Genomic DNA, 21,967 nt, shown 5'->3' on the forward strand with positions numbered 1-21,967 from the left:
CCGTTCTAAGACATGCCCTTGCTCTCCACTGTCAGGAGGGCCGAGTCATACCTGCATGGCACTTTGGGCTAAGGAGTGCTGGATATTTCCTCACAGATACATAAAATGTGCAGATCCTGGTGTAACTCAGCTATGCTAGTGTAATGCCCCAGTAGGATTTTATACATCTTGAGAAACCACTGCTTTTTAATTATCTTTGCCCAAACTCCTTAGAACTACAACTTGGACTTTCTTTTAATCTATTTATTTCCATGTATGAGTACTATAAGAACATAGGATGTATCGAATGCTGGCCACCTGCCCGCAAAACAGAAAACTTGGTGAATTGGATTTCTTCTCTCCCTACCTCACACACATCTTCCCTCTGTCACACACAATGCATTTGCAGGTTGGGGAAACCTCTGGAACACATTTGAGATGAGGGGTGTAAAGGGAAGTTTTGTTGTGTAAGCAGTGTTTGCAAGACAATAGATTGCAAGTCATCTCCTTTGTTTCACAATGATCTATTCTTTGAGGAAATTAAAACAATTGGGTTTCTCTCTTACTTTTTTCCAAGTTTCAGGCTGTATGACTGCTGTTACCAATCTTGTCTATAAATACCAGCAAACATCCTGAACCAATACAAGGGCAAAACCAGTTGTGACAGTAAACAGCAATCGCTGTTAATTGCTGTCAGGCCAGCTTTGACTTATGGCAGTGCTGTCAGTTAGAGACCTCCAAGACATCCTGTCATCAACAGCAATGCCCAGAGCTTGCAAACTCAGGGTTGTGGCTTTTTCTACCTGTAATGCAGTCTTTCCCTTTGCCTATTTCCTCCCACTTTACTAACCGTTATCAACTTTTCTAATGAGCCATGTTGTCTCATGATATGGCCAAAGTATAATTGTTTCAATTCTGGCTTCTAGAGAGAGTTCAGGCATCATTTATTCTAGGAGTCAATCATCTTTTTTTGCAGGCCATGGCAGTCATAATATTCTCCTCCAGCACCACACCTTGACTGCGTCGATTCTGTGTGTGTCTTTCTTTACTGACCAGGTTTCACAACCCTACACAGAAAGTGAAGATATGATGACACAAGATGATTCTGCCTTTGGTATTCAGTAATAAGTTGTGTTTATGAAAGAGCAGCCTTGCAAGGGGGCAGGAATCAGGCCTGGGGCCACAGTATGGAGAGAAAGGAAATTTAATCCTGCCATGGTCCTGATCCAGGTCAGATTCCCACAGCTGTTATTTGCCCTGAATTAAGTTTCCCAACAACACAGCTCCTAATTTGCATGATCTTACCACATGTTTGGGAAATGGGGTTAAACAGAAAATGAAATGAGAAAACATATTTCCCACACTCTGAGCTGTGCAGTATGTCGCATACAATGATGCTGCCCTCCCTCTGGGCTTGACTTAAACATGTTAAGACTTCTCATTTCCAACAGCCATACCACAGCAAACAACCTCTAGAGGTCAGTTTAGGACTTCCTTTAATTAGTGATATGTAAAGGCTTTTGCATAGAAAAAAAGAATAACAAAATAATGAACAATCTCTCCATTCTCCCAATTAGAAACAGTATTTTTAAAACAAATATTTCAAAGTATATTTTGCATAATGTTTAACATTCACAATGTTTATTGCTTTCTCCACACAGCAGAGAAATGAAGTGCATAGTAATACATGCTGTGCTTTTAACCGACTTGTTCCCAACATAAATTCTCTAGCTCTCAAGTCAATGAATTAAAATGCATGTTATTTCATGTTGCTGTAAAAAAAGGCACAATATTTTTGTTGCACTGCTTATTTTGGTAGTAAGAAAATAATTTACATCCTTAACAACTTGGTTTGGGTTGTGAATCAAACCCATACAAAAACTCTGGCAGTGGCAAAATCAATCAAAAGGATCCCATTGACTATATTATAGCTACTCATTCATGCCTATACCCAGCAGCTGACAATAAAAAGGGAGGAAAAAGATTTTGCATCCTGTCAGGAGGAAGCTGGGTTTTAGCTTGCAAAGGGAACCAAACAAGTCAGCTGTGAATATTTGTAAAATGGTTTGTATTCATGTAGGACAGGGGCAGTCAAACTGTGGTCTTAATGAGGCATGCAACTCTTGCCCTAATTTAAAAAGTCCTCAGCAGGGAGATCCCTGGAAGAAGAATCTGTCCCTTCCCCAGCATCCCAATCAGATGGAAAGGATGGGCAGAAGGAGAGAAAGAGACTGCAATAAGAGACAGGGAAAGGGGTGGTTATGCTATTTTTGGCTCTTGATCTGTCCACTGTTGGCTTCAGCTGCAACCATCACCACCATTCAGTTACCCCTCAAAGGAAGGCATCCAAAGACATGAAAAATTTTGCCCAACCCAACCAAAAACTCTCCTGATGTTCACACTCTCATAGAAGCACACTTGGGTATAAGTGTAAGCTTCAACGGAACTGCCAGAAGGTTTGTAGATGGTTCAGCCAAACACTGGAAAGAAACATGTTTTTATCATGATGTTGCATATCATTGTTTGATAAGTCTGCATAATGAAAGTAAACCAATAGGATCAACTTTTATGTATGCAGACTCAACAACCAGTTTCCTTACTGCTAAGCTGTCACCATGGACATGGTCAGTTTGCTTAGACCACAGTGATTTTGAAGGCTGCCTGGCTTACAGGGTAACTTTTTTAGGAACATTATTTCTCTATTCTGGATCTCATCACAAGATTCCAAATCCCTACATGTTTTTCTCCAGCATCTTCTTCATATTTGTACAATACTGTCTGCCTCAGAAAGGAAAAGTCATAAACATGCATGCAAACACACCACACATTTGGAACATTCGAGCAGGCACTTAACACATTTTGGACTTAGTGTTCCGGTTTTTCTTAACAGTTATATAATTCACCACCTCTCTGACAAATAAAAAGGCATAGCAGGAGGATTAATTCTACAGTCTACATATTTCTCAGGTAATGTCTACATGGCAGCAAGGGGAGTCATCATGTCGAAGATCTCTGACGTCTGGAATAGTGCCTAATTCAAGGAAAGAAATATCTCGTGTTCACTTTGGCCAGACTTAAGGCAGAATAGGTATATTGTTGGTCATCTGTTCTTTGAGAATCCACATAGTGGTTTCACTCTTTTGTGAAGCACTTTATGTGGTAACTACAGAAGTCTTCCAGGAAGGGTCATGAAGAGAAAATTCAGAACGCTCCAACTTCAGTCCCCCATGGTCGGTAAGGCTTACTGTTCCCATTACTGCTGGATTGCTGAGGGCTTGCTGTTGCCGATACGGACAACGGTGGGCTGATTGCTGTTGCTGCTGCCACTGCTGCCGCCGCTGCCGCCGCACTTGGTGGAAGCATTGGGAACGCTCCAGCAAAAGACAAAGGGAAACTCTGAGCTGCAGCTGCAGCTGCAGCATGCACAGTAGCAGAGAGCGAGAGAAGCGAGGTAGAGAGTGGTGGGACACAGGGAGCAACGCTGCCAGCAGTGGGCACTCTAAGCGTGGAATCAGCATGAGCAAAAGTGGCTGTGAGAAGAGCAGAACCATGGGGAGGCATTTCTGATGCCGTTGAGAGTCTGCAAGGGGAGACATCAGAGGAATGTAGTCCATTTTGCTGCATCAAAGCCGTAGGGAGATGGTGGAAAGCTGCAGTCCAGTGGTGGGGATGTAAAGGATGGTGATGATGGGCCATGGAGGAGGTCATTGCAGCCGCTTCCCTCTGAGAAGCACACGTGCTGAGATGAGAGACGAGTCGAACCCGGAGGGGGTCAGATGATTCAAGGCCTTCCACTGAGCTCAGGTACCTTGCAACTTCAGTTAAACACTCTCGAAAACCAATACTGATGAAATCCATGGCGAGAGCATGAGCATCAAAATAACCTGTGGTGGGTGGGGTGGGGACAGAAAGTAAGAAATTTAAAAGACAAATGGTTTCTTGCATCATATATATATATTAACAACATGAACATTTCTATACCATTTCTCAGTGAACTCAGCACTCTCTAAGCATTTTACAATCTGTAAGTTAATTGCCCACAACAAGCTGGGTACTCATTTTACCAGCTAATGAAAGGATGGAAGGCTGAGTCAACCTTGGAGCCCCAGGGATTGAACTCAAAGCCTTTGGCTTCAGTACCGGCGTTTAACCACTGTGCCACCAGGGCTTACTACACACACACACACACACACACACTTAAGCTGGGCAGCCACTTCAGAAAGACATGAGTGAAGAGATGAGTCTTTAAAGGGCACCTAAAACACACCAGTGGGAAGGGCATCCCCAAAGGAGTAACCTTAGATATGTCATTGGGAATAAGACTGCAGACAGGGAAGGGAGAAGAAAATTAAATCAGTACCAGTTGACAGTAACTATTGCATTATTAACATTAGACATTCACAAAACTCTTGCTGATAAAGCAGACACCCTAACACTAGATAAGCCCATTTTAAAAATGTAGTGTGATACGAATCCATGATCGTGCCTCACTTCTGGGGTTTTATTTAGTTGGGATTAGGTCCAGGCTATTTAAGGCGCTGAATCTGCCCATATGAACCTGCTAGAACCCTAAGATAATCAGGAGAAGGTTTTCTCTTGGTCCCACCACCATCCCAGGCTCACCTAATGAGGACATGAGAGAGAGCCTTCTCGGTGGCTGCTCCTGCCCTCTGGAATGCCTTCCATGAGAAACAAGGCTGCCCCCCTCCCTGTTTGCCTTTCATCTGCAAGCAAGAATGATTTTATTCCAGCAGGCTTTTAAAGTGTAATCATGGATGGTTTTTATATGGAGTGTTGTTATATGGGGCGGTTACTGTGGTTTTCAAGTTTGTAATTTTATATTGTTTTTAACCAATGTTTTTAATTTTTTTTATTGTACTGTAATTTGTTAGATTTTTTTATTTGTGAGCTGCCTTGGGTCTCTTTCTGGGAGAAAGGCAGCATAGAAATCAAATAAATAAACAAATAATATTTGCTCCACAATAGGTATTTTAAGTTCAGTTGTGGAGTCTTCTGGGAGACTGAAATGGCTTCAACTATTATTTTTTTAAAATATTGCCATTTCTGATATCAAATTTCTGTTCATTTATTCTTATGTATAGACACTGGGGTGCTTGCCCTGTATATAGCATATATAATATACTTTGTTTTTTGTTAGCAGGGTCTTTCTGCTTTTTATATGAGTAGAATGGCTAATTGCTACTCATATCTTTCTCTGTTGTGTTCCATCCCTCCTCTGCTGCATAGAGAAGGTCTGTAGTGGGCTGACTGTTGATTTGGCTATAATACCCTACATCAGGGATGGCGAACCTATGGCACGTGTGCCAGAGATGGCACTCAGAGCCCTTTGTGTGGGCACACATGCTGTCGTCCTAACACAGAGTTTGCTAGAGTGTCTTACTAGAAAACCAGAGGGACATGGCACTTTGCAATAAATAAGTGGGATTTGGGTTGCAGTTTGGGCACTCGGTCTGTAAAAGGTTCACCATCACTGCCCTACATCTTTCTGCATTAGGCTAACAGTTTTTAAAAAACTGTTTGTATATTATGCACAGGGCCTTGGAAAGGCACGTGATGGACTGAAGTCAGCCTTGTAACCAGTCATCTCTGTAGGAAAGAATTAAGACCATCAGTGCATGATACTTGGGTTTTTAAAAGTAATTTTTCCTCTCATTGTTTAAGAATGAAGTTCTATTGCAGGATTTTATGCAGCATTACCCTACGTGTAACATGCATATGTACAGAAAAACTGGCTGAATATTGAAAGGCTTGCTGTGAAATTCAGTTCCTTATATACTGGCATTTAAATATGGTACTGACATTTTCTTGATATTTTAGATTTGCTGCATGCAGTATACAGAAACTACCCTACCACATGAGATTTTTCTAAGGCATCTTCAAAACAAGGCACCAAGAATTTTACCTGCATGAGTTCTAATAAGGCAAACAAGCACCATGACAAAAGATAACAATACACATAAACCAGTTCTCCTTAAAAAAAAGTTGGACTAACAAAGGGTTTCTGGAGAGGCCCTTTAACACTACATAATTATAGCACAATGATTTCACTTTAACTGCTGTGGCAACATCCTATGGATACCTGTGGTCTGCAGTTTAGGGAAGGGCATTTAGAATGATTAGCCAAGAACTCTAAACTATAAACCCTACAAATTTACAAATAAGAGATGTTCCACAGTGGATTGGACTAGTTCAAAATGTGGTGGAGTCTCCTTCTTTGGAGGTTTTTAAACAGAGTCTGTATGGCCATCTGTGTTCTGCTTGTGTATTCCTGCATGGAAGGGGTTTGGATTTGATGGCCCTTGGGGTCTCTTCCAACTCAAGGATTCTAAACCCCAGGTTTCCGTAGGATGCCATGATCTTTAAAGTGCAATCATAGCACTATAATTGTGTAGTGTGAAAAAGCCCCAGGAGAAGTTGTTATCATTTCTTATCAAACAGATTTCAATTCAGTTATTGATTAACTGTGGCCCACTCAGCACACAGACATTTTGCCAATATTTTTCTGCAAATCCAAATCCAAATATGGTGATCCTGTATGTGTAAACTTCTTTGAATTGATCTAGTTATGGCACTCTGATGCTACAGCACATTCTGGCCATACTATAATTATCCATCCAGGGGCAACAGTAGCAAAAAAAGATAACATCCAACTCCAAGACTCAACAACCAAAATCATTATGCCTTTATAGAAATCTTTGATGCAAACAAACTTGTGGTAGTATGTAAGGATTTGGTTACTGATTACATGTCTCAAAAAAGAATACCATAGACCTGGAAAACAGGCAGAAACAGGGAACAAAACAGTCTGAACATGTGTAGCTTGACTCCCCATTAAGGATATTATGTTGCTTTTTAGTTTAGTTATAGAATTTGCTTAATAGAAGTAGTGATGGCCATCAACTTAGATGTCTTTGAAAGGGGAGTAGACAATTTCAGATAAGAGAATGCTATTTCTTCATCCTAATGGATATGTACTACCAACAGGATCAAAGGCACAGTGCTTCTGAACACTAGTTGATGCTGAGTGTCAGAAGGCATGGGGCTATTGTTTGGGGACTTCTAAAAAAGACATTTGATTGCCCACCGTGGAATGCTGCATGAGATAGGGTTTTTTGGTCTGATCTGGCAAAATTATGTTACCTTTCCCAATCGCAAGCAGACTATTTGGAATACAGCTAGATTTGTTACAATTCCTCAGCTCATCATTTCAAGAATGTCAAAGTTAAGATGAAGTCTGGATGCCTCAGCATCTCTTCTTTTATTTACCTATATGACTGCCATGGGCAAACACATCATTTTAAATGGGTCTGGCTGACACAAAACCAAAGGTATTGATGCCAGAACCATGATATCACATTTATAATGCAGCAGTCTGTTGTTAGGTGTCCATTTCAGAGACCACAGATCACCAGTCTTGCACAAACTACATCTATCTACAAATGACTTCCAGGCTCAATTTAAGATGTTGCCTTTTTGAGAAGGACACAAATATCTGAAAGTTGGCCATTTGCTATATGTTGCTGTTGTGTACCTTCAAGTTGTTTCCAAATTATGGTGACTCTATCATGGAGCTTTCTTGGCTAGAATAGTCAGAGGATGGTTGTCACTGCTGTTCTCTGAAGCTGAAAGAGTGTGAATTGCCTAAGGCCACCTACTGGGTATCCATGGCTGTGAACTGACTTGAGCACTGGTTCCCCAGAATCCTAGTCCAACATGTCATTGTTGTGTGCCTTCAAGTTGTTTCCGACTTATGGATAAGGCAAACCTATAATGAGGTTTTCTTGGCAAGATTTATTCAGAGTGGGTTTGCCTTTGCCTTCCCCTAAGGCTGGGAGCATGGGACTTGCCCAAGGTCACCCAGTGGGTTTCTTTAGAACTAAATTAAACTGTTTTTCTAAATTTGTATTTCTCAATGCTCAGAATGAAGTTTTATTAGTATGATACTGCAAAGCTAGAAATCTGAGGACTAAAAGAAAACTTCATGGGAGGGGGGGACAGAATTCTTGAGAGGCCATGGTCTCATTTTGCCCTTCCCAGGCTACAACCCTGGTGTCTTATCACCCTGAGAGGCTAGTCTGGTAAGTACAAGTGGCAGGACTTTCTCTGTAGGCACAACTGACTGTGGAACTGCCTCCAATGGGGAGTCAGTCTGGCTGCATCCCTGTTTGTGGAATCAGTTAAGATTGTATGATTTCATCTGGCCTTCAATTCTTAAAACCATCTCTGGCTGTTTTTATTTCTGTGGGTTCTTTTTTATTGCTTTAAATGTTCCCACATGAGCCTGTCCAGATCCTGAGATCTCAGCCCTAGGATCTTCACAGGTACACTTGGTGGAAACACAAGAGAGGGCCTCCTCAGTGGCTGCTCCTAGATCAGTAGTTTCCAAACTTTGGTTCTCCAGCTGTTTTGGAAGCTGAGGCTTCCAGAAGCCTCAGCCATCCTGGCCAATGGTCAAGGATTATGGAAGTTGAAGTCCAAAACACTTGGAAGACCAGAGTTTGGGAATCACTGCCTTAGACTTTGAAACTCCCTCTCTAGACTGGCCTCTACCTTGCTGTCCTGTTGGCAGGCAAATATGTTTTTATTCAGACAGGCTTTTAGAACTGAAGGCTTTTAATAAAAGGGCTGTAAATATACGTGTGTGTCTAAGTGTGTGTGCCTTCAAGGTGCCTATTAACTTATAGTAGCCCCATGAATTTCACAGGGTTTCTTAGGGTTTCTGAATACTCAGAGGCAGACTTACCAGTCCTTTCCTCTGAAATCTAGTCTACAGCACCCACTGTTTTTTGGCAGTTAGTACAAGTACTAATTGGGGTTGATGCTGCTTAACTTCTAAATAATACTAATACTAATACTAATACTAATTTATTTATAGCCTGCCTCTCCCTGAAGGATTTGGTGTCTTTAGGGTATTTAATCATAAAAGTTCACTTTTAGATTATAAAATTTTGTAGTTGTTCTGTGCCTCCTTTAAGACATTTCCATCTTATGGTAACCCTAAGGCAAATCTGTCACAGGGGTTTCTTGACATGATTTCTTCAAAAGGGGTTTCCCTTTGAAGCTGGGAGAGTATGACTTGCCCAAGGTGATCCTGTGCTTTTCCATGACCGAGCAGGGATTTAAACCACTACATCACACTGGTTCCTCAGTGTAGTGTAAATACACTATTGTTTTTAAATTGCATTGCTTAACTTTTAAAATCTTTTTCAGAGTATTTTTAATATGGTTAATAGTTGACCATCCTTTATTTGAAAATCCAAAATCCACAATGCTCCAAAATCTGAAATGGGTGGCTACAGTAAGTGACACCTTTGCTTCCCCTTTAAAAAAAATTTAAATCAAATTTTATTAACATATACATTTATATAGTTAACACACAAACCTAACATAACACACAAACCTATTTACACATAAAATATACTCCTCCACCTACCACGCTGAACCCTCAACCCCCAAACACCACTCATCTTGTGATAATTAAAAACAACTTCCCACTTCCTATCTTTCAGTTTGGTTTGTCCATTTGCTACATTTCCTTTTGATGAATACTCCAGGTTACAATATGCCTATACACCTTAATCAAGACCATTTATGATCCAAAACCTAAAAATGCTGTCAGTCCTGTTTCTCATGAATATCTTGAAAATGGATTCTACTGTTCTACAAATCTGTCTATTGATTTATCTTTAAGTAATGAAGTTAACTTATCCATCTCGCTAGTTCAAATATTTTCACCATCCAGTCCTGGATCAATGATGTTTCTCTGTTCTTCCAGAATTGTGTACACAATATTCTCGCAGCTGCAATCAAATATTATATAAATTTTCCATGTATATTCTCAAAGAGTTATCTATTAAATTTAATAAATGTGTCTGATTTAAGACACATCTTTGTCTTAAGTATTCTTTCTATGTTACCATAGGTATGCTTCCAATATTTTTTCTCCTTATTACACATCCATAAAATGTGGTAATATCACTCCAATTGCTCTTTACAATTCTAACATTTATTTTGAACTCCTTTGAACATTTCAGCTAACTTCTACAGTGTTAAGTGCCACTGGAACATCATTTTATAACAATATTCTATTGCTCCCAACCAGACGTCCTTATAAACCTTTGCTTTCTGATGTTTCAGTGTACACAAATTTTTTTCATGCACAAAATTAATATTGTATAAAATTACTTTCAGGATACTGTATGTGAAAAATTAAACAAGTTAATTTTGTGTTTACACTTGGGTCCCATCTCCAGGATAACTCAGTAAGTATATGCAAATATCCCAAAATCTGAAAACCCCCAAAATCCAAAGCACATCTAGTCCCAAACATTTCAGCTAAGGCGTATTTACGTGATACATTACAATTTATGTAAGTGTGTTAGCAAACTGAAATTCTTTCAGGTGCATGGCTGAAATAGGCAAAATTTTAAAGCTTCAGTATTCATACATAATATGTTGAATAAGCTTACTGAACATAATAGGACGCATGGCTAATGCCTGGCTCCAGGCTTTTTGAAGTACCATGTTTTCCTATACAAGCATTCCTGGACCTTGAGATCTTTTTGAAAGGCCCTTCTTTTGGTCATAGGCACATGTAGTGCAGAAGCTGCCATCCACATCGCAGCTCCTAAGCTATACTGCCATCAAGACTTAAAAATAAAATAAAATATCCCAACTGGCTTTCAAGGACTCACTGGTTTTAACAAAGGACTTTTACTAACATTGCTAAAATGTTTTTAAACTGCATTTTGTCTTTTTATTTTTAATGACTTTTAAATACTAATAATTTTAATGCTTTTATCTATGTTTCATATTTGATTTTGTAAGCTACCTTATGTTCTAGGTACTAGGTGGAGGGGAGGAGTACTTAATAAATAAATAGTAGGGCCTGAACAGACAAGCCAAAATAAAGCTGCTTCGGGTCACTTTGTAGGTATGCTGTTTAAATGATGCATGCATCCTAAGAGGCCAGAAACTGCACCAAAGCTGCGCTCCAGTCCTTAGGAATGGAGCATGGCTTTGGCACGGCTTCTGGCCTCTTAAGGTCCAGTAGTTTCTTATTTAAGAGGAATGGTATATGGGCTTGCTTATTTAAAAATAAATTCCAGATAAGTATTGTTAGTCTGTTGTAGCACAAAGATGTATTAAATATCAGCTTTCTATTACTGCCATGAAGTGACAATTAAACACAAAGCCTCAAAACATTTCTTTTAAGAAACAAAATCGCCAAAGGCCATTCTGAAAACAGTCATTCTCCATTTCTGCCTTAAGCAGTACAGTCTGGGACTTGAAAGGGTTGCTGCTGTCTTTCATTAACAAAATACAAATTCCTAACAGGGTGTCGATATTGCTCCCCTTGTCATATACGATTTTGTCCATGACTCTGTGCCAATGCAGTAGCAGAGGCCTAGTCACCATCTGACATACTACAAATAGTAGAAGAGGACCATCAATCAAGATTATACAGCCCCCAAGAAGCATTCCATCCAGAAAGATGCTCTGGGAGACATAACTCTTGTAATTGCCCAATGTTAATATCAACCGGCAGAACACAGACTGTAATGTTAGGAGATTATCACACAAGGCCCAATTCCATTACAACCGTGCTATTGGAAGATAAAGGGACTATGCGCTACAGCGATAAGGTATTTTTGCACAGTTGTGTGACAATCACAATACAAAAATGGCAGAGAAACGCAATTGTGTTCCACACAGATTCATTCTTGTAGCGTTAATATAGTGTTATTAAACATTTCTTGCATGCATTGTTTTGATGCTACTGTGCATGTCTGAAAATCATGGTTCCATGCCAAATAGAACAAAATAACTTGATATATTTCACAACATTATTTCCATACAGTTCAAACAAAATTGTGCCCTACACCTCAAAATAAGAGAAATCCACTCCAAAAACAATCATAGCAATGAGAATGAATTGCCTGTACTGAAATGCAGTCTGGGAAAATGTCCTGGATTTCTTCATGATAGGGCAGATACAATGTTATTGACTCCCACACCTTCACGATAGTGCTTCATTTGCACTATTGGCAAACCATTAACGGGTTTCTCCATTAATATGAAGTTACAGGAGCATTCCAAGTTATTGTCAGGAGAAGTATGGGATAAGCGCAACTTGGTGTGAAAATCTTCAAGCCATTGCGTTATAATGATGGGAGCATTCCTTTTTTCTCCCATTTTTTCTCCTGTGTGATACTCTCCTTAGACTTGGGCAGTTAGTAAATATCTCTAGTGATTTCACCTGACTGTCAGTGCAACAGTACAGCAGACAATTACATATTTCATGTGTGTGCAATCACATACATGTCTTGGGATGGAAAGAATATTAGAAAATATTCAGAAAGTGATGCAAAACAGTTTCCAAAGTATAAGGAAATATGTTGAGGAAAAACGTGAACTCAAAAGAATTACTGCAGTTTAGGACTTATTTCTGCACAAAATTCACATATAGTTTATTGTGGAAAAAGCAGCATTACTTGCAAAAATAACGTGCAAATTTTGCACAGAATAAGCCGAAAGTATCAATAGTCTGAAAAACTGTGAGCTTTTTGAAGAATTTCTCGAAGCAGGAAGAAAACTCTTAAAATTACTCATTGCTTCCTCCAAGAATGAACTAATATGGCTATGTCTTTGAATTCAAGAATGAAATTAGTAAAAAATGACATCCCTGTAACATATATACTCAAATTATGAAGTCCTACATATATCAGTGGGACTTACTTCCAGCCCAGTCTTTATGGCTGCACCCTTTTGCTTTTCTCCACCTGGAATACTTAGATAGATTTTGGTTTCTCCCTCATTTCCTAAATAGATGTAAAATGTCATACACCAAAGGCATTTCTCATTTTCAGATTATCTAAAAAGTTTCCATTCTAAATTTACAACTCTCTGCATGTCTGCATGAGAATAAGCCCAGTTGATTTCAAATACATTTTACATAGGATTGTGTTTGAAGAAATATCATAACCTCTTTCTCAGGCATCTTGCAAAATCTTTAGCCTAACTCTCAGTTTTTTCCCTCGCCATATAAATTTCGAGACTTCCCTATGCCATTTTGTAAAGGATTCTTTGGCCTGTTACAGACTGCCAAAATAAAGATGCTTCGAGTCTCTTTGGAGGTATGCTGTTTAAATCATGCATGGGTCTAAGAGTCCGGAGGTCACGCCAAAGCCACACTCCATTCCTAAGCGCTGGAGTGCAGCTTTGGTGCAGCTTCCGGATTCTTAGGATGCATGCATCATTTAAATAGCATACCTCCAAAGAGACCCGAAGCAGCTTTATTTTGGCAGTCTGTAACAGGCCATAATTAATTATTATAGGGATTGTTTGTAATAGGAATAATATTCTGGGTATAATCAACATTTTTATTGCAGATATTCTATCTAAGAATGATAGGTTCATTGAAGTTGAGATTAGCATTCGATTTAGCCTGATGTCTGTTTGCAAGAATAAATCAGTACATGCATGTGTGTGCGCCTTCAAGTCATCTGTCTACTTATGACAGCTCAATGAATTTCACTGGGTTTTCTTAGGCAAGGAATAACATATATACTCGACTATAAGTCGACCTCATGCATAAATTGAGGGCATGTTTTGGGACCAAAATTATGGGTTTTGATATGACCCATGGATAAATCGAGAGTAAATTTTAAGGGCATCTAACAAATGATGTAACGGATTAAGCAAAGGAAAACAATGCCGAAGAGCTTACAAAATTCCAGCAGGCATAACTGTTTGGGCTCACACTAAAGGCTGCATGAATGAGAAAATAGAGGGGGGGGGCAGTGCTTCCAATACAGATTATATTCTTGCCTTTCACCAGTAGATGGGTCTTTTTAAAAAATAAGAGTTAAAGTACAGTACTCACACATCGACCCATGGATAAATCGAATCAATTTTTTACCTAAATTTCTAAACTTATGCATGAGTATATACAGTACTTGGGTGGTTTTACTAGTTTCTTCTTCTGAAATATAGCCTACAGCACCTGGTATTCATTGGTGGTCTCCCATCCAAGTACTAACCAGAGCTGACCCTGTTCTGCTTCCAAAAGCAGATGGCATCTAGTGCCTTTAGGGTATTTAGGCTCTAAAGGGTACATGACCAGTCAATAAATTAAACAGACATCATTTCTAGAGACTATCATTCACAATTAAAATGATTGCTCTATCTGTTGACTAATTTCAATATCACTCCACCCTAACAAACTACACTGGATGAAGACATTCCTAGTATCACATTTGCACTATCTTAGTGATCAGCTTTTCATTTTGAAAATCCAACTCACACTTTGCACAGTGCAAACAGGAACAACAACAACAAATGTTTATACAGCTCTTCATAGTGCCCGAAGCACTTAACATTGACTGATAAGCTTCTCCCTGACTGAAGAAGAGCGATCATTGCTTGAATAAGGCCATCCAGTGAGTTCATGGCTATGGAGATATTTGAAATGAGAAAGTAAACTCTATTTTCTTACATCAAATATGTCCCTCTTTGCCATACACCGACAGAAATCTCAGTTGTCCAGCTGTTATTCACAGTGAAAATGCCTCTACCCATACATACAAGGCCAAGATCAGAATTGAGGGAGGGCCATGGGTAACAGAAATTCATCACCCTCCAAAGCCCCTTTAAACACCCCTTGCATGAGTGCTGCCAGCACAACCCAATGAGGACTGAGTATTTCTGGTGCTGACTGTTAAGGGTAAAAGGAAAACCATGGGGAAGGGACAATGGAACAGAATAAGCTCAAAGAGGACAAAATTATCAGGCTATCAGCCACATAAAACAGTACCATTTTTTACAGATCACATTTGTATTTATTTATTTCTATTTATAAAATTATTTATACTATAACCCCATGTAATAAAATTTTACAAAGTATACCATTGGACTGCTTTAAATGGACCTTGGACTGATTTAAATTGGACTGCTTTTAATGGACCTTTCAACTTTCAGATGGCATTTTTGTCCACTAAATCTCCAGTACAGTTGTCCCTTCTTATATGCGGATTTTTTATAAATGGATTCCAGCATCCACAGTTTGAAAATATTCAAAAAAAGTATAAATTTCAAATATCAAACCTTGATTTTCCATTTTTTTTTAATAAGGGACACCATTTTGCCATGTCATTATATTTAATAGGATTTGAGCATACATGGATTTTGTTATCCATTGGGGATTTTGGAACCAAACCCCAGCATATAACAAGGGTCCACTGTATTTTAGACACATAGCTCAAACCAGGGGTGTAGTGGCATCACTCAACTTGGCATACCCTGGTGTGGGTGCCTGGAAAGTGCTGAGGAGCAGTGGACTGCTTCGCTGGCTCGCCCCCTGGCCAGCTGTCAGCCATCTGGGCAGACTGATGCCAGGGGGGCAGTGCCACAGCTTCTGGAAAGCCCATTTAAAGGCTGGCGCAGCTGCTGGACAATTAGGGAGGCAAAACCCTTTCTAGCATGGCCAGCAGCTGCTCCAGTCCCACTGGCTGTACCGTTCCATGGGTATACGCCCAGGGTGACCAGATGTCATAACCATACAGGAGGGCAAGACACTGCAAAATGTAGGATATCACCAAATGAAAGCTAAAAGCTCTAATATAAATTCATTTCATATGGATTATTTACAGCTACATTACATATACTGTATTTTATTATGTACTCAACCATATTTTGGTTGACTTGCAATATACTTATGAAACTCTGAGCAAAACAGGCTTAAAATTGTACTATAATAGCAACAAATCCTTGACTGAATCAGCATTTAAATTATTACTTTCATTTGTGGTTTTCTCATTTGCTCTCTCATCCCTCTTGCTTCTTCCTCAACCCAAAGCACTTACTTTCACACACACCCTTCCCCTTGGTGCCACTGATCAGCATCAACAACCCAGAATCTATTTTCCTTGCTACACCTCTGTCAGAACACACATACACAAACAAAACTACCACATGATCGCTGACAGTCTTCTCACACCTTTCCCTCTCCCCCATACGCTGGCATCATGCTGCAAGTGCCATTCAAGTTAGCGTCTCCAAAGCCTACAAACCTGCTTTTCTTTGCCTCTCCAAAGCAGGCAACAGTTTTTCTGTAGTCATTAGTCATTTTCTATAGTCACTACTGTTGCAGGCTAAACATTTTGGTTGTTTATTGCTTGGCGAAAACTAACAAGCCCTTTGCAGGAGTGGCAACAGTGCTAAATCTGTTGCGCTATCTCTTGCATGCCTACTGAACCACCGGATGACACAAAGACAGTTTTTACAGCTCAAAATAAAGGACATTTTGGAATTCCTCATGGACCCCCAGACAGAGGCTGAAATGCAGGACATGTCTGGAAAAAGGAGGACTTCTGGTCACCCTCCATACATCCCCATCCCTTGGATATTACCAGGTGCAGTCCACATACCCTGCACACCTCTAATAACACCCCTGGAGGGTGGCAAACTGCAGCCTTCCCAATGTCAATGACTACAACTCCCGGCAGCTCTAGACAGCATAGCCAATGTTGAGGAATGATGGGGCTTGCAGTCCAAGAACATCTGGAAGACCACACTTTACCCCACCTTTGCCCCAAACCGATGAGAATAAGTAATGTGCTTTTTAAATGAGATAACAAAGAACAGATTATTCCCTTTCAAAACCACATTTTGTACTAGATCCCCAATTCCAAACAGCAAACATTAGAGCCACAGAAAATAAGCACTTACTGTGGGTAGTTCCCCCCCCTCCCTCTAGGGCTATTGGGTTTCCTCTTAACTATCCAACACCCGGAGGATCCAAGCTTAGATGTTGCCCTGGTGAATGAATGGCACAGCCTAATTTTGCATGGAAAACATTCTTTCTACAACAAAGAGCAACACATAAACAATAAGAAAAGTTTCCTCTGGATCCACTTCCCGTGGTATAGCAGCTGCATAATGAATCTTAACTTTGGTTTTGTTTCATGCAGCACAATTGTTGCCACAGCCCTCCCTGTTTATGTTTGGATGTTTGGGGTATTTGTTTTGTCTCCCTTGTGCCGATTTCAGTGCTCTTTGCAAACCCTAAACAAATCTCTGACTGGGCTGCCTCTGAATGAAGCCTTTACTCTCCCACAGTGTTATGAAAGCAAACACAAGCCCAGGGTCAAGTACTTCTTTTGTCCCAGTAGCTCTTTCCCACGAGTTCAGCCCTGCCTTTAGCATGATTTCCACTCCTTTAATCTAGAACTGCTTATCCCAGCTTGTCAAAAAAGGAAGATTTGCTAAGGTTTCTCCCTGCAAATATTAGAAACAGGACCCAAATCAATTCCTTACCTTTCCCGCCTGTCGCCTGGAGCATCTTCAAGTGATCCACTGTCATTTGCAGGATTTCTGCTTTTTCTAATTTGGCAGATCCCTTTGAGATAAGAGGCACAAACAATAAAGGCTTAAAAATACTGCGTGCTTTGATTTGGTATATTCCCTTTTGAGCTCCATCTTATGGTTTCAATTTTCCCAACCATTAGAGCATTCTCAGCGTAATTCTTCTACTCAGCATCTGTATCCCAGACCTTATTTTTACACAGAAGTACTATATCATGGTGGTAGTATGACACAAACGGTGTACACATTTCTAGAGAACACAGAATAGTACAGAGAGGGTCAGCATGTACAGTACAGTACATACATTCATGTCTATGAACTTTAGAACAGCAAGTGTGAGAGACACAGAAAACTCAAAGGGCAAAAGCCACTGAGAAGTTCTGCACTGCAAGTCTGTGAATTTTTTTAAAAAATAAATGAGAGTTGCAGAAACCGTAGCAGTTCCTGCACACTGGGATCTTTGCAGGGAAAACTTTCCCATGCATTGTTCCCAATTATTAGGACAATAAATACACTAAAGAGCTGTTTTTATTATCTGCAGCTAAGGAGAATGATTCCTGGCTAAACTTAGTTTAAACCAGACCTTACTTTTACACAGACCTTATTTATACCGAAGTATTTCAATTAGTAGTATCATTTTAAAAGTTTATTTACAACACGTTTTTAAGGCTGAGAGACTGCATGTGTCAGTGTGTCTGGGCCCAAGCTGTCCGTATGAATCTAATGTGGGGAAAGTCTGTCCATTTTCCAACCTATCCCTATTCTCCCCCTGGACAGAGAAAAATGTAACAGCCCTTCTGGCTCAGATGAGAGGCCCATCTAGTTCTGCATCCTATTTTCTGCAGGGGCCAGCCAGAGATCCAAGGGAAGACCACAGACAGACAAAAGAGCAACAGGCTTCTGCCACTCATGTTGTCCAGCAGCTTGCATTCAGAGGCATAACACCTCTGATCCTGCATACGGGGCACAGTAACCACTGATACCTTCCATAAATTTGGTCAGTTCTGTTGTTAAAATGAACAGAAAAGCAGTATAACTTAACATTGGCATTCTTGACAAAGTTATGTAGAAGAAACTAAGGAAGTGACCAAAGAGTCTTATATTGTCTTTAGAATGTAAACTTGAAAGTACAGATTGTATTCTATTGTTTTTCTGTTAAAGGAACCGCACTTTCTCTTTCTCAGAAGAAGCATTCTTTCTCTGTTACAATATGAATCAAGCCAAACCTCCACAAAACTGTTTGTTATTGATACTTATCCCACATTCTAGCTTTGTTGTAGTTATTTTCTGATTCCAAAACCAAAAAGAATAGAAAGAAATAGTAGGAACAAAGCACTCAAGCACTCAAACTATACTGAATGAACTTCTATGGACCCAGTCTATTCTAGTCTTATAAAAATCGGAGCGATGGGAGAGTCTGGTTTTAAGAACAGAATAGATGAGAAGGTGAGTGGAAGGAACCAGGATCATTATCTCCCCATAAAGTCACCCACCTCTTCATCTGAAGTGAGTGAACTTAATAAAATGGAGTTTAGCTGAAGAACAGTAACTTTGGGACAAAAGGAGAGATTGCTTGCAGCTCACATGAGAGCAATGTAGTGTTGGTGTTGTTTCTCTGTGCCTTCAAGTTGTTTCCAACATATGGCTACCCTAACATGAGCCTATCACAAGGTTTTCACGGCAAGATTTGTTTAGAAGGACGTTGTCTTTGCCTTTTTTATGGCTGAAAGAATGCAACTTGCCTGAAGTCACCCACAGCCTTGTCGAGATTCAAACCCTATTTCCAGAGTCCTAGTCCAACACTTAACACTCTGAAAAAAATTGTGATAGGATTGCCGAGGGTGACCAGATGCCCTTCCTTTTCCAGGACATTTCCTACACTTCAAACGTCTGTCCAGGAGGAATTTCAAAATGTCCTCCACTTCGAGCATGACTGAGAAGCAAGAATTTACATTTATAGGAATGTTTTTAGCTTTTATTTTGTAATGTCCTTTGTTGTTCTTGAATGTTCTATATTTTGCAGTTCTCCTTTGCAGTTATAACATCTGGTCACTCTGCTAAAAAAAAGCCCTGTAATAAGGTTGCCTTAGGATCGCTATAAGTCCAAAACAACTTGAAGGCACACAACAACAACACCCAAGTGTGTTGGCATTTTATATATCTGGGGTCATCTTGCATGGACTGCCCATATTTTACTTTCCAATCTCCCACCCTCAATTACAACATGTACTCTTCTCAGTACTAATCTTTCCACAGATCCAGTATGAACAGTGCGGGCTAATGGCTGTTTGCTGCTGGGCAACTTCCAAGGGCTTTGGAAGCCTTGTTTTATAATGTTTGTGGATTTCGAGGAGTAAACAATGCAAGGAGACAAACAACTGTTGTCTCATGTCCCAGTTTCTTTGACTAGCTGGAAGTACTTCCATTCTCTGATGCAGCAAATGACTAAATAGGGCTGCTTTACAAATTGTTCAAGGTATAGTGTAGGTAACATGAATAGTGTTTTGCTCGCTCCCTGTCACTTCTTTACATCTCATTATGCTTAGCTAATTAGCTTATTATTTCATATTCCCAGTAAATGTCTATTCTTTTAGTATATAGAACATACCTTTATTCAATCATTATTCACACACATTAAAACATCAATACAAATACTAATGCAATCCAAACATCCACATAATCATCTCAAACATCCTTGCTCTAAACATCACAATATCATAAGTAAAGGTTTATTCTGTGTAAAATGTCCACTACCTGCTCTACTATCTATCCTGAGAAATATGAAGCCTAGAGAACTGCATGTGGCCTTAACTTAAAATGCCCTCTTTAATGAACTGTTACTTCCTCTAGTAGCAAACACAAGTAGCACAGACTAAAACAAATGGAAACCAATGGAAAAAAAACTAGAGGTATGAGCAAACTTGGGGAATCCTAAGGTTTGCATAAGTACGTTTTAAAAAGTGTTTTTTAAAAAGCCAAGAGGGTAGCTCAATCCAGCATCCAAAAACAAACAAAACAAAAACCAACAGTGAGTCTTGAGCAAACTGAGTAGCCATACTGAATATAACTTGGAAAAACCCCTAGCAAATGGAGGGCTGTGATGGAACTGGTTGGATTATCATGGCAGAACGCACTCCTGTTCAGCTAGGAAACATGTCAATGTTTCGTTGAAGGCCTCACTTATCTTTGTCTGAGCCACAAGTTTCATGTTGTTTACTTGAAAGTGCACTTTGGGGAAAGTAGGATGAAACTGAACTGCACAGTTTTAATTCTGAAATTTGTATTCCTACACACACTTAGAAACTGAAGGAGTATGAATCTCTTTTTCCTCTGCAACAACTCCTCTGTGGTTTAGGTACAAAAAAAGCTGACGTATGATTATGTAAATATGGGTTTTATGGTATTATGACGTGACAGTAACACTTTCTTATGCACCAACAGGACATCTGTTCAAGACACTGTAAAGGAAATACCTACTCCAAAGTAGTTCTGAAATATTTCCACTTAATGTGGAACACATGAAGTCCAAACATAGAATAATAGAGCCGTAGAATCCTAGAGGAGGAAGAGACCCAAAGGGCCATCCAGTTTAACCTCTTGCCATGCAGGAATACACTGCCAAAGAATTCCCGACAGATGCCATCCAGCCTCTGTTTAAAAACATCCAAAGGAAGAGACTCCACCACTCTCCAAGATGGTGTGACATATAGACTCTGGACCTAGAGTCCAATGTCTGCAACTTAATACATGAGAAGTATTGTGTTTTGTGAACTGTCTGACAACTGTGATCTCAAGGATGAAATTACATTTCCTGCTTCTAGACCTAGGATACCTTTAGTAAGAAATGGTCTCCAAGTATGTAGTGAACTCTTCTCATAATTTCAGGCATGGGGTGTGGCCTCAAATTGACCAACAAGCTACTAAAATCACCCTGAAATGTATGTTAATGTTGGAGAAAAGTAACAGATAATTTCTCTTTTCATATTCAGAAATTATCTAATTGTCACAGATCATGCAAGTCAGTGATCATTGGGGATTTAATAGTCTCCTGCATAAGTAGTTAAAATCGTTGCCAATGGTCTGAATCCATAAATATCTCTAATGCCGCACTTATCTTTTTTCCAGCATTAGGCATGTCATAATACAGAGCAGGAATGGATCATGCAGCTGTCAGACTGCAACTCCCAGCATTCTCCATAATATACTTGACAAAAACCACATGTGCTTTCCCCAGAATTCAGATAGTAATATTTAAGAATGGGAGTCCACTCAACACATGTTTAATATCTTTGTGAGCTATCTGAATTTTTTAAAATTATTTTTAATAGTGAGACAAAAATAAGTGGAACTATCGTCCCTGTTCTTACTTTGTCTCCTTCTAATGAGTATGTACAAAATCACATCTGAATATGTCCTCACATATTCACTTATGAAAATGTACATTTAAAATGGTGCTTCTCCAGATAGATCACTTTAAATAGACAGAGCATGAGCACCAATTGTTACAACAGAATAATTTCTTCATAGATATATTTTAATAATAATAATAATAATAATAATAATAATAATAATAATAATAATAATAATAATAAGTGTGTGTGTA

The 21,967-nt window shown here is 39.5% G+C and overlaps 1 protein-coding gene across 1 annotated transcript in view; it reads right to left on the reverse strand.

Annotated features, from left to right (window-relative positions):
* Positions 1–1,471: 1,471 nt before the first annotated feature.
* Positions 1,472–21,967, reverse strand: part of HEY2 (hes related family bHLH transcription factor with YRPW motif 2) — a 25,896-nt gene continuing 5,400 nt past the window's right edge. The window contains exons 4-5 of the mRNA XM_042455483.1: positions 17,317–17,398; positions 1,472–3,863 (exon numbers count right to left, since the gene is read on the reverse strand). Of these exons, the coding sequence (XP_042311417.1) occupies positions 3,181–3,863; positions 17,317–17,398 (765 nt within the window). The 3' untranslated portion in view covers positions 1,472–3,180. The remainder of the gene's footprint in view (positions 3,864–17,316; positions 17,399–21,967) is intronic.

This window comes from Sceloporus undulatus, chromosome 1 (assembly GCF_019175285.1).
Source record: "Sceloporus undulatus isolate JIND9_A2432 ecotype Alabama chromosome 1, SceUnd_v1.1, whole genome shotgun sequence".
Lineage (NCBI taxonomy): Eukaryota > Metazoa > Chordata > Lepidosauria > Squamata > Phrynosomatidae > Sceloporus > Sceloporus undulatus.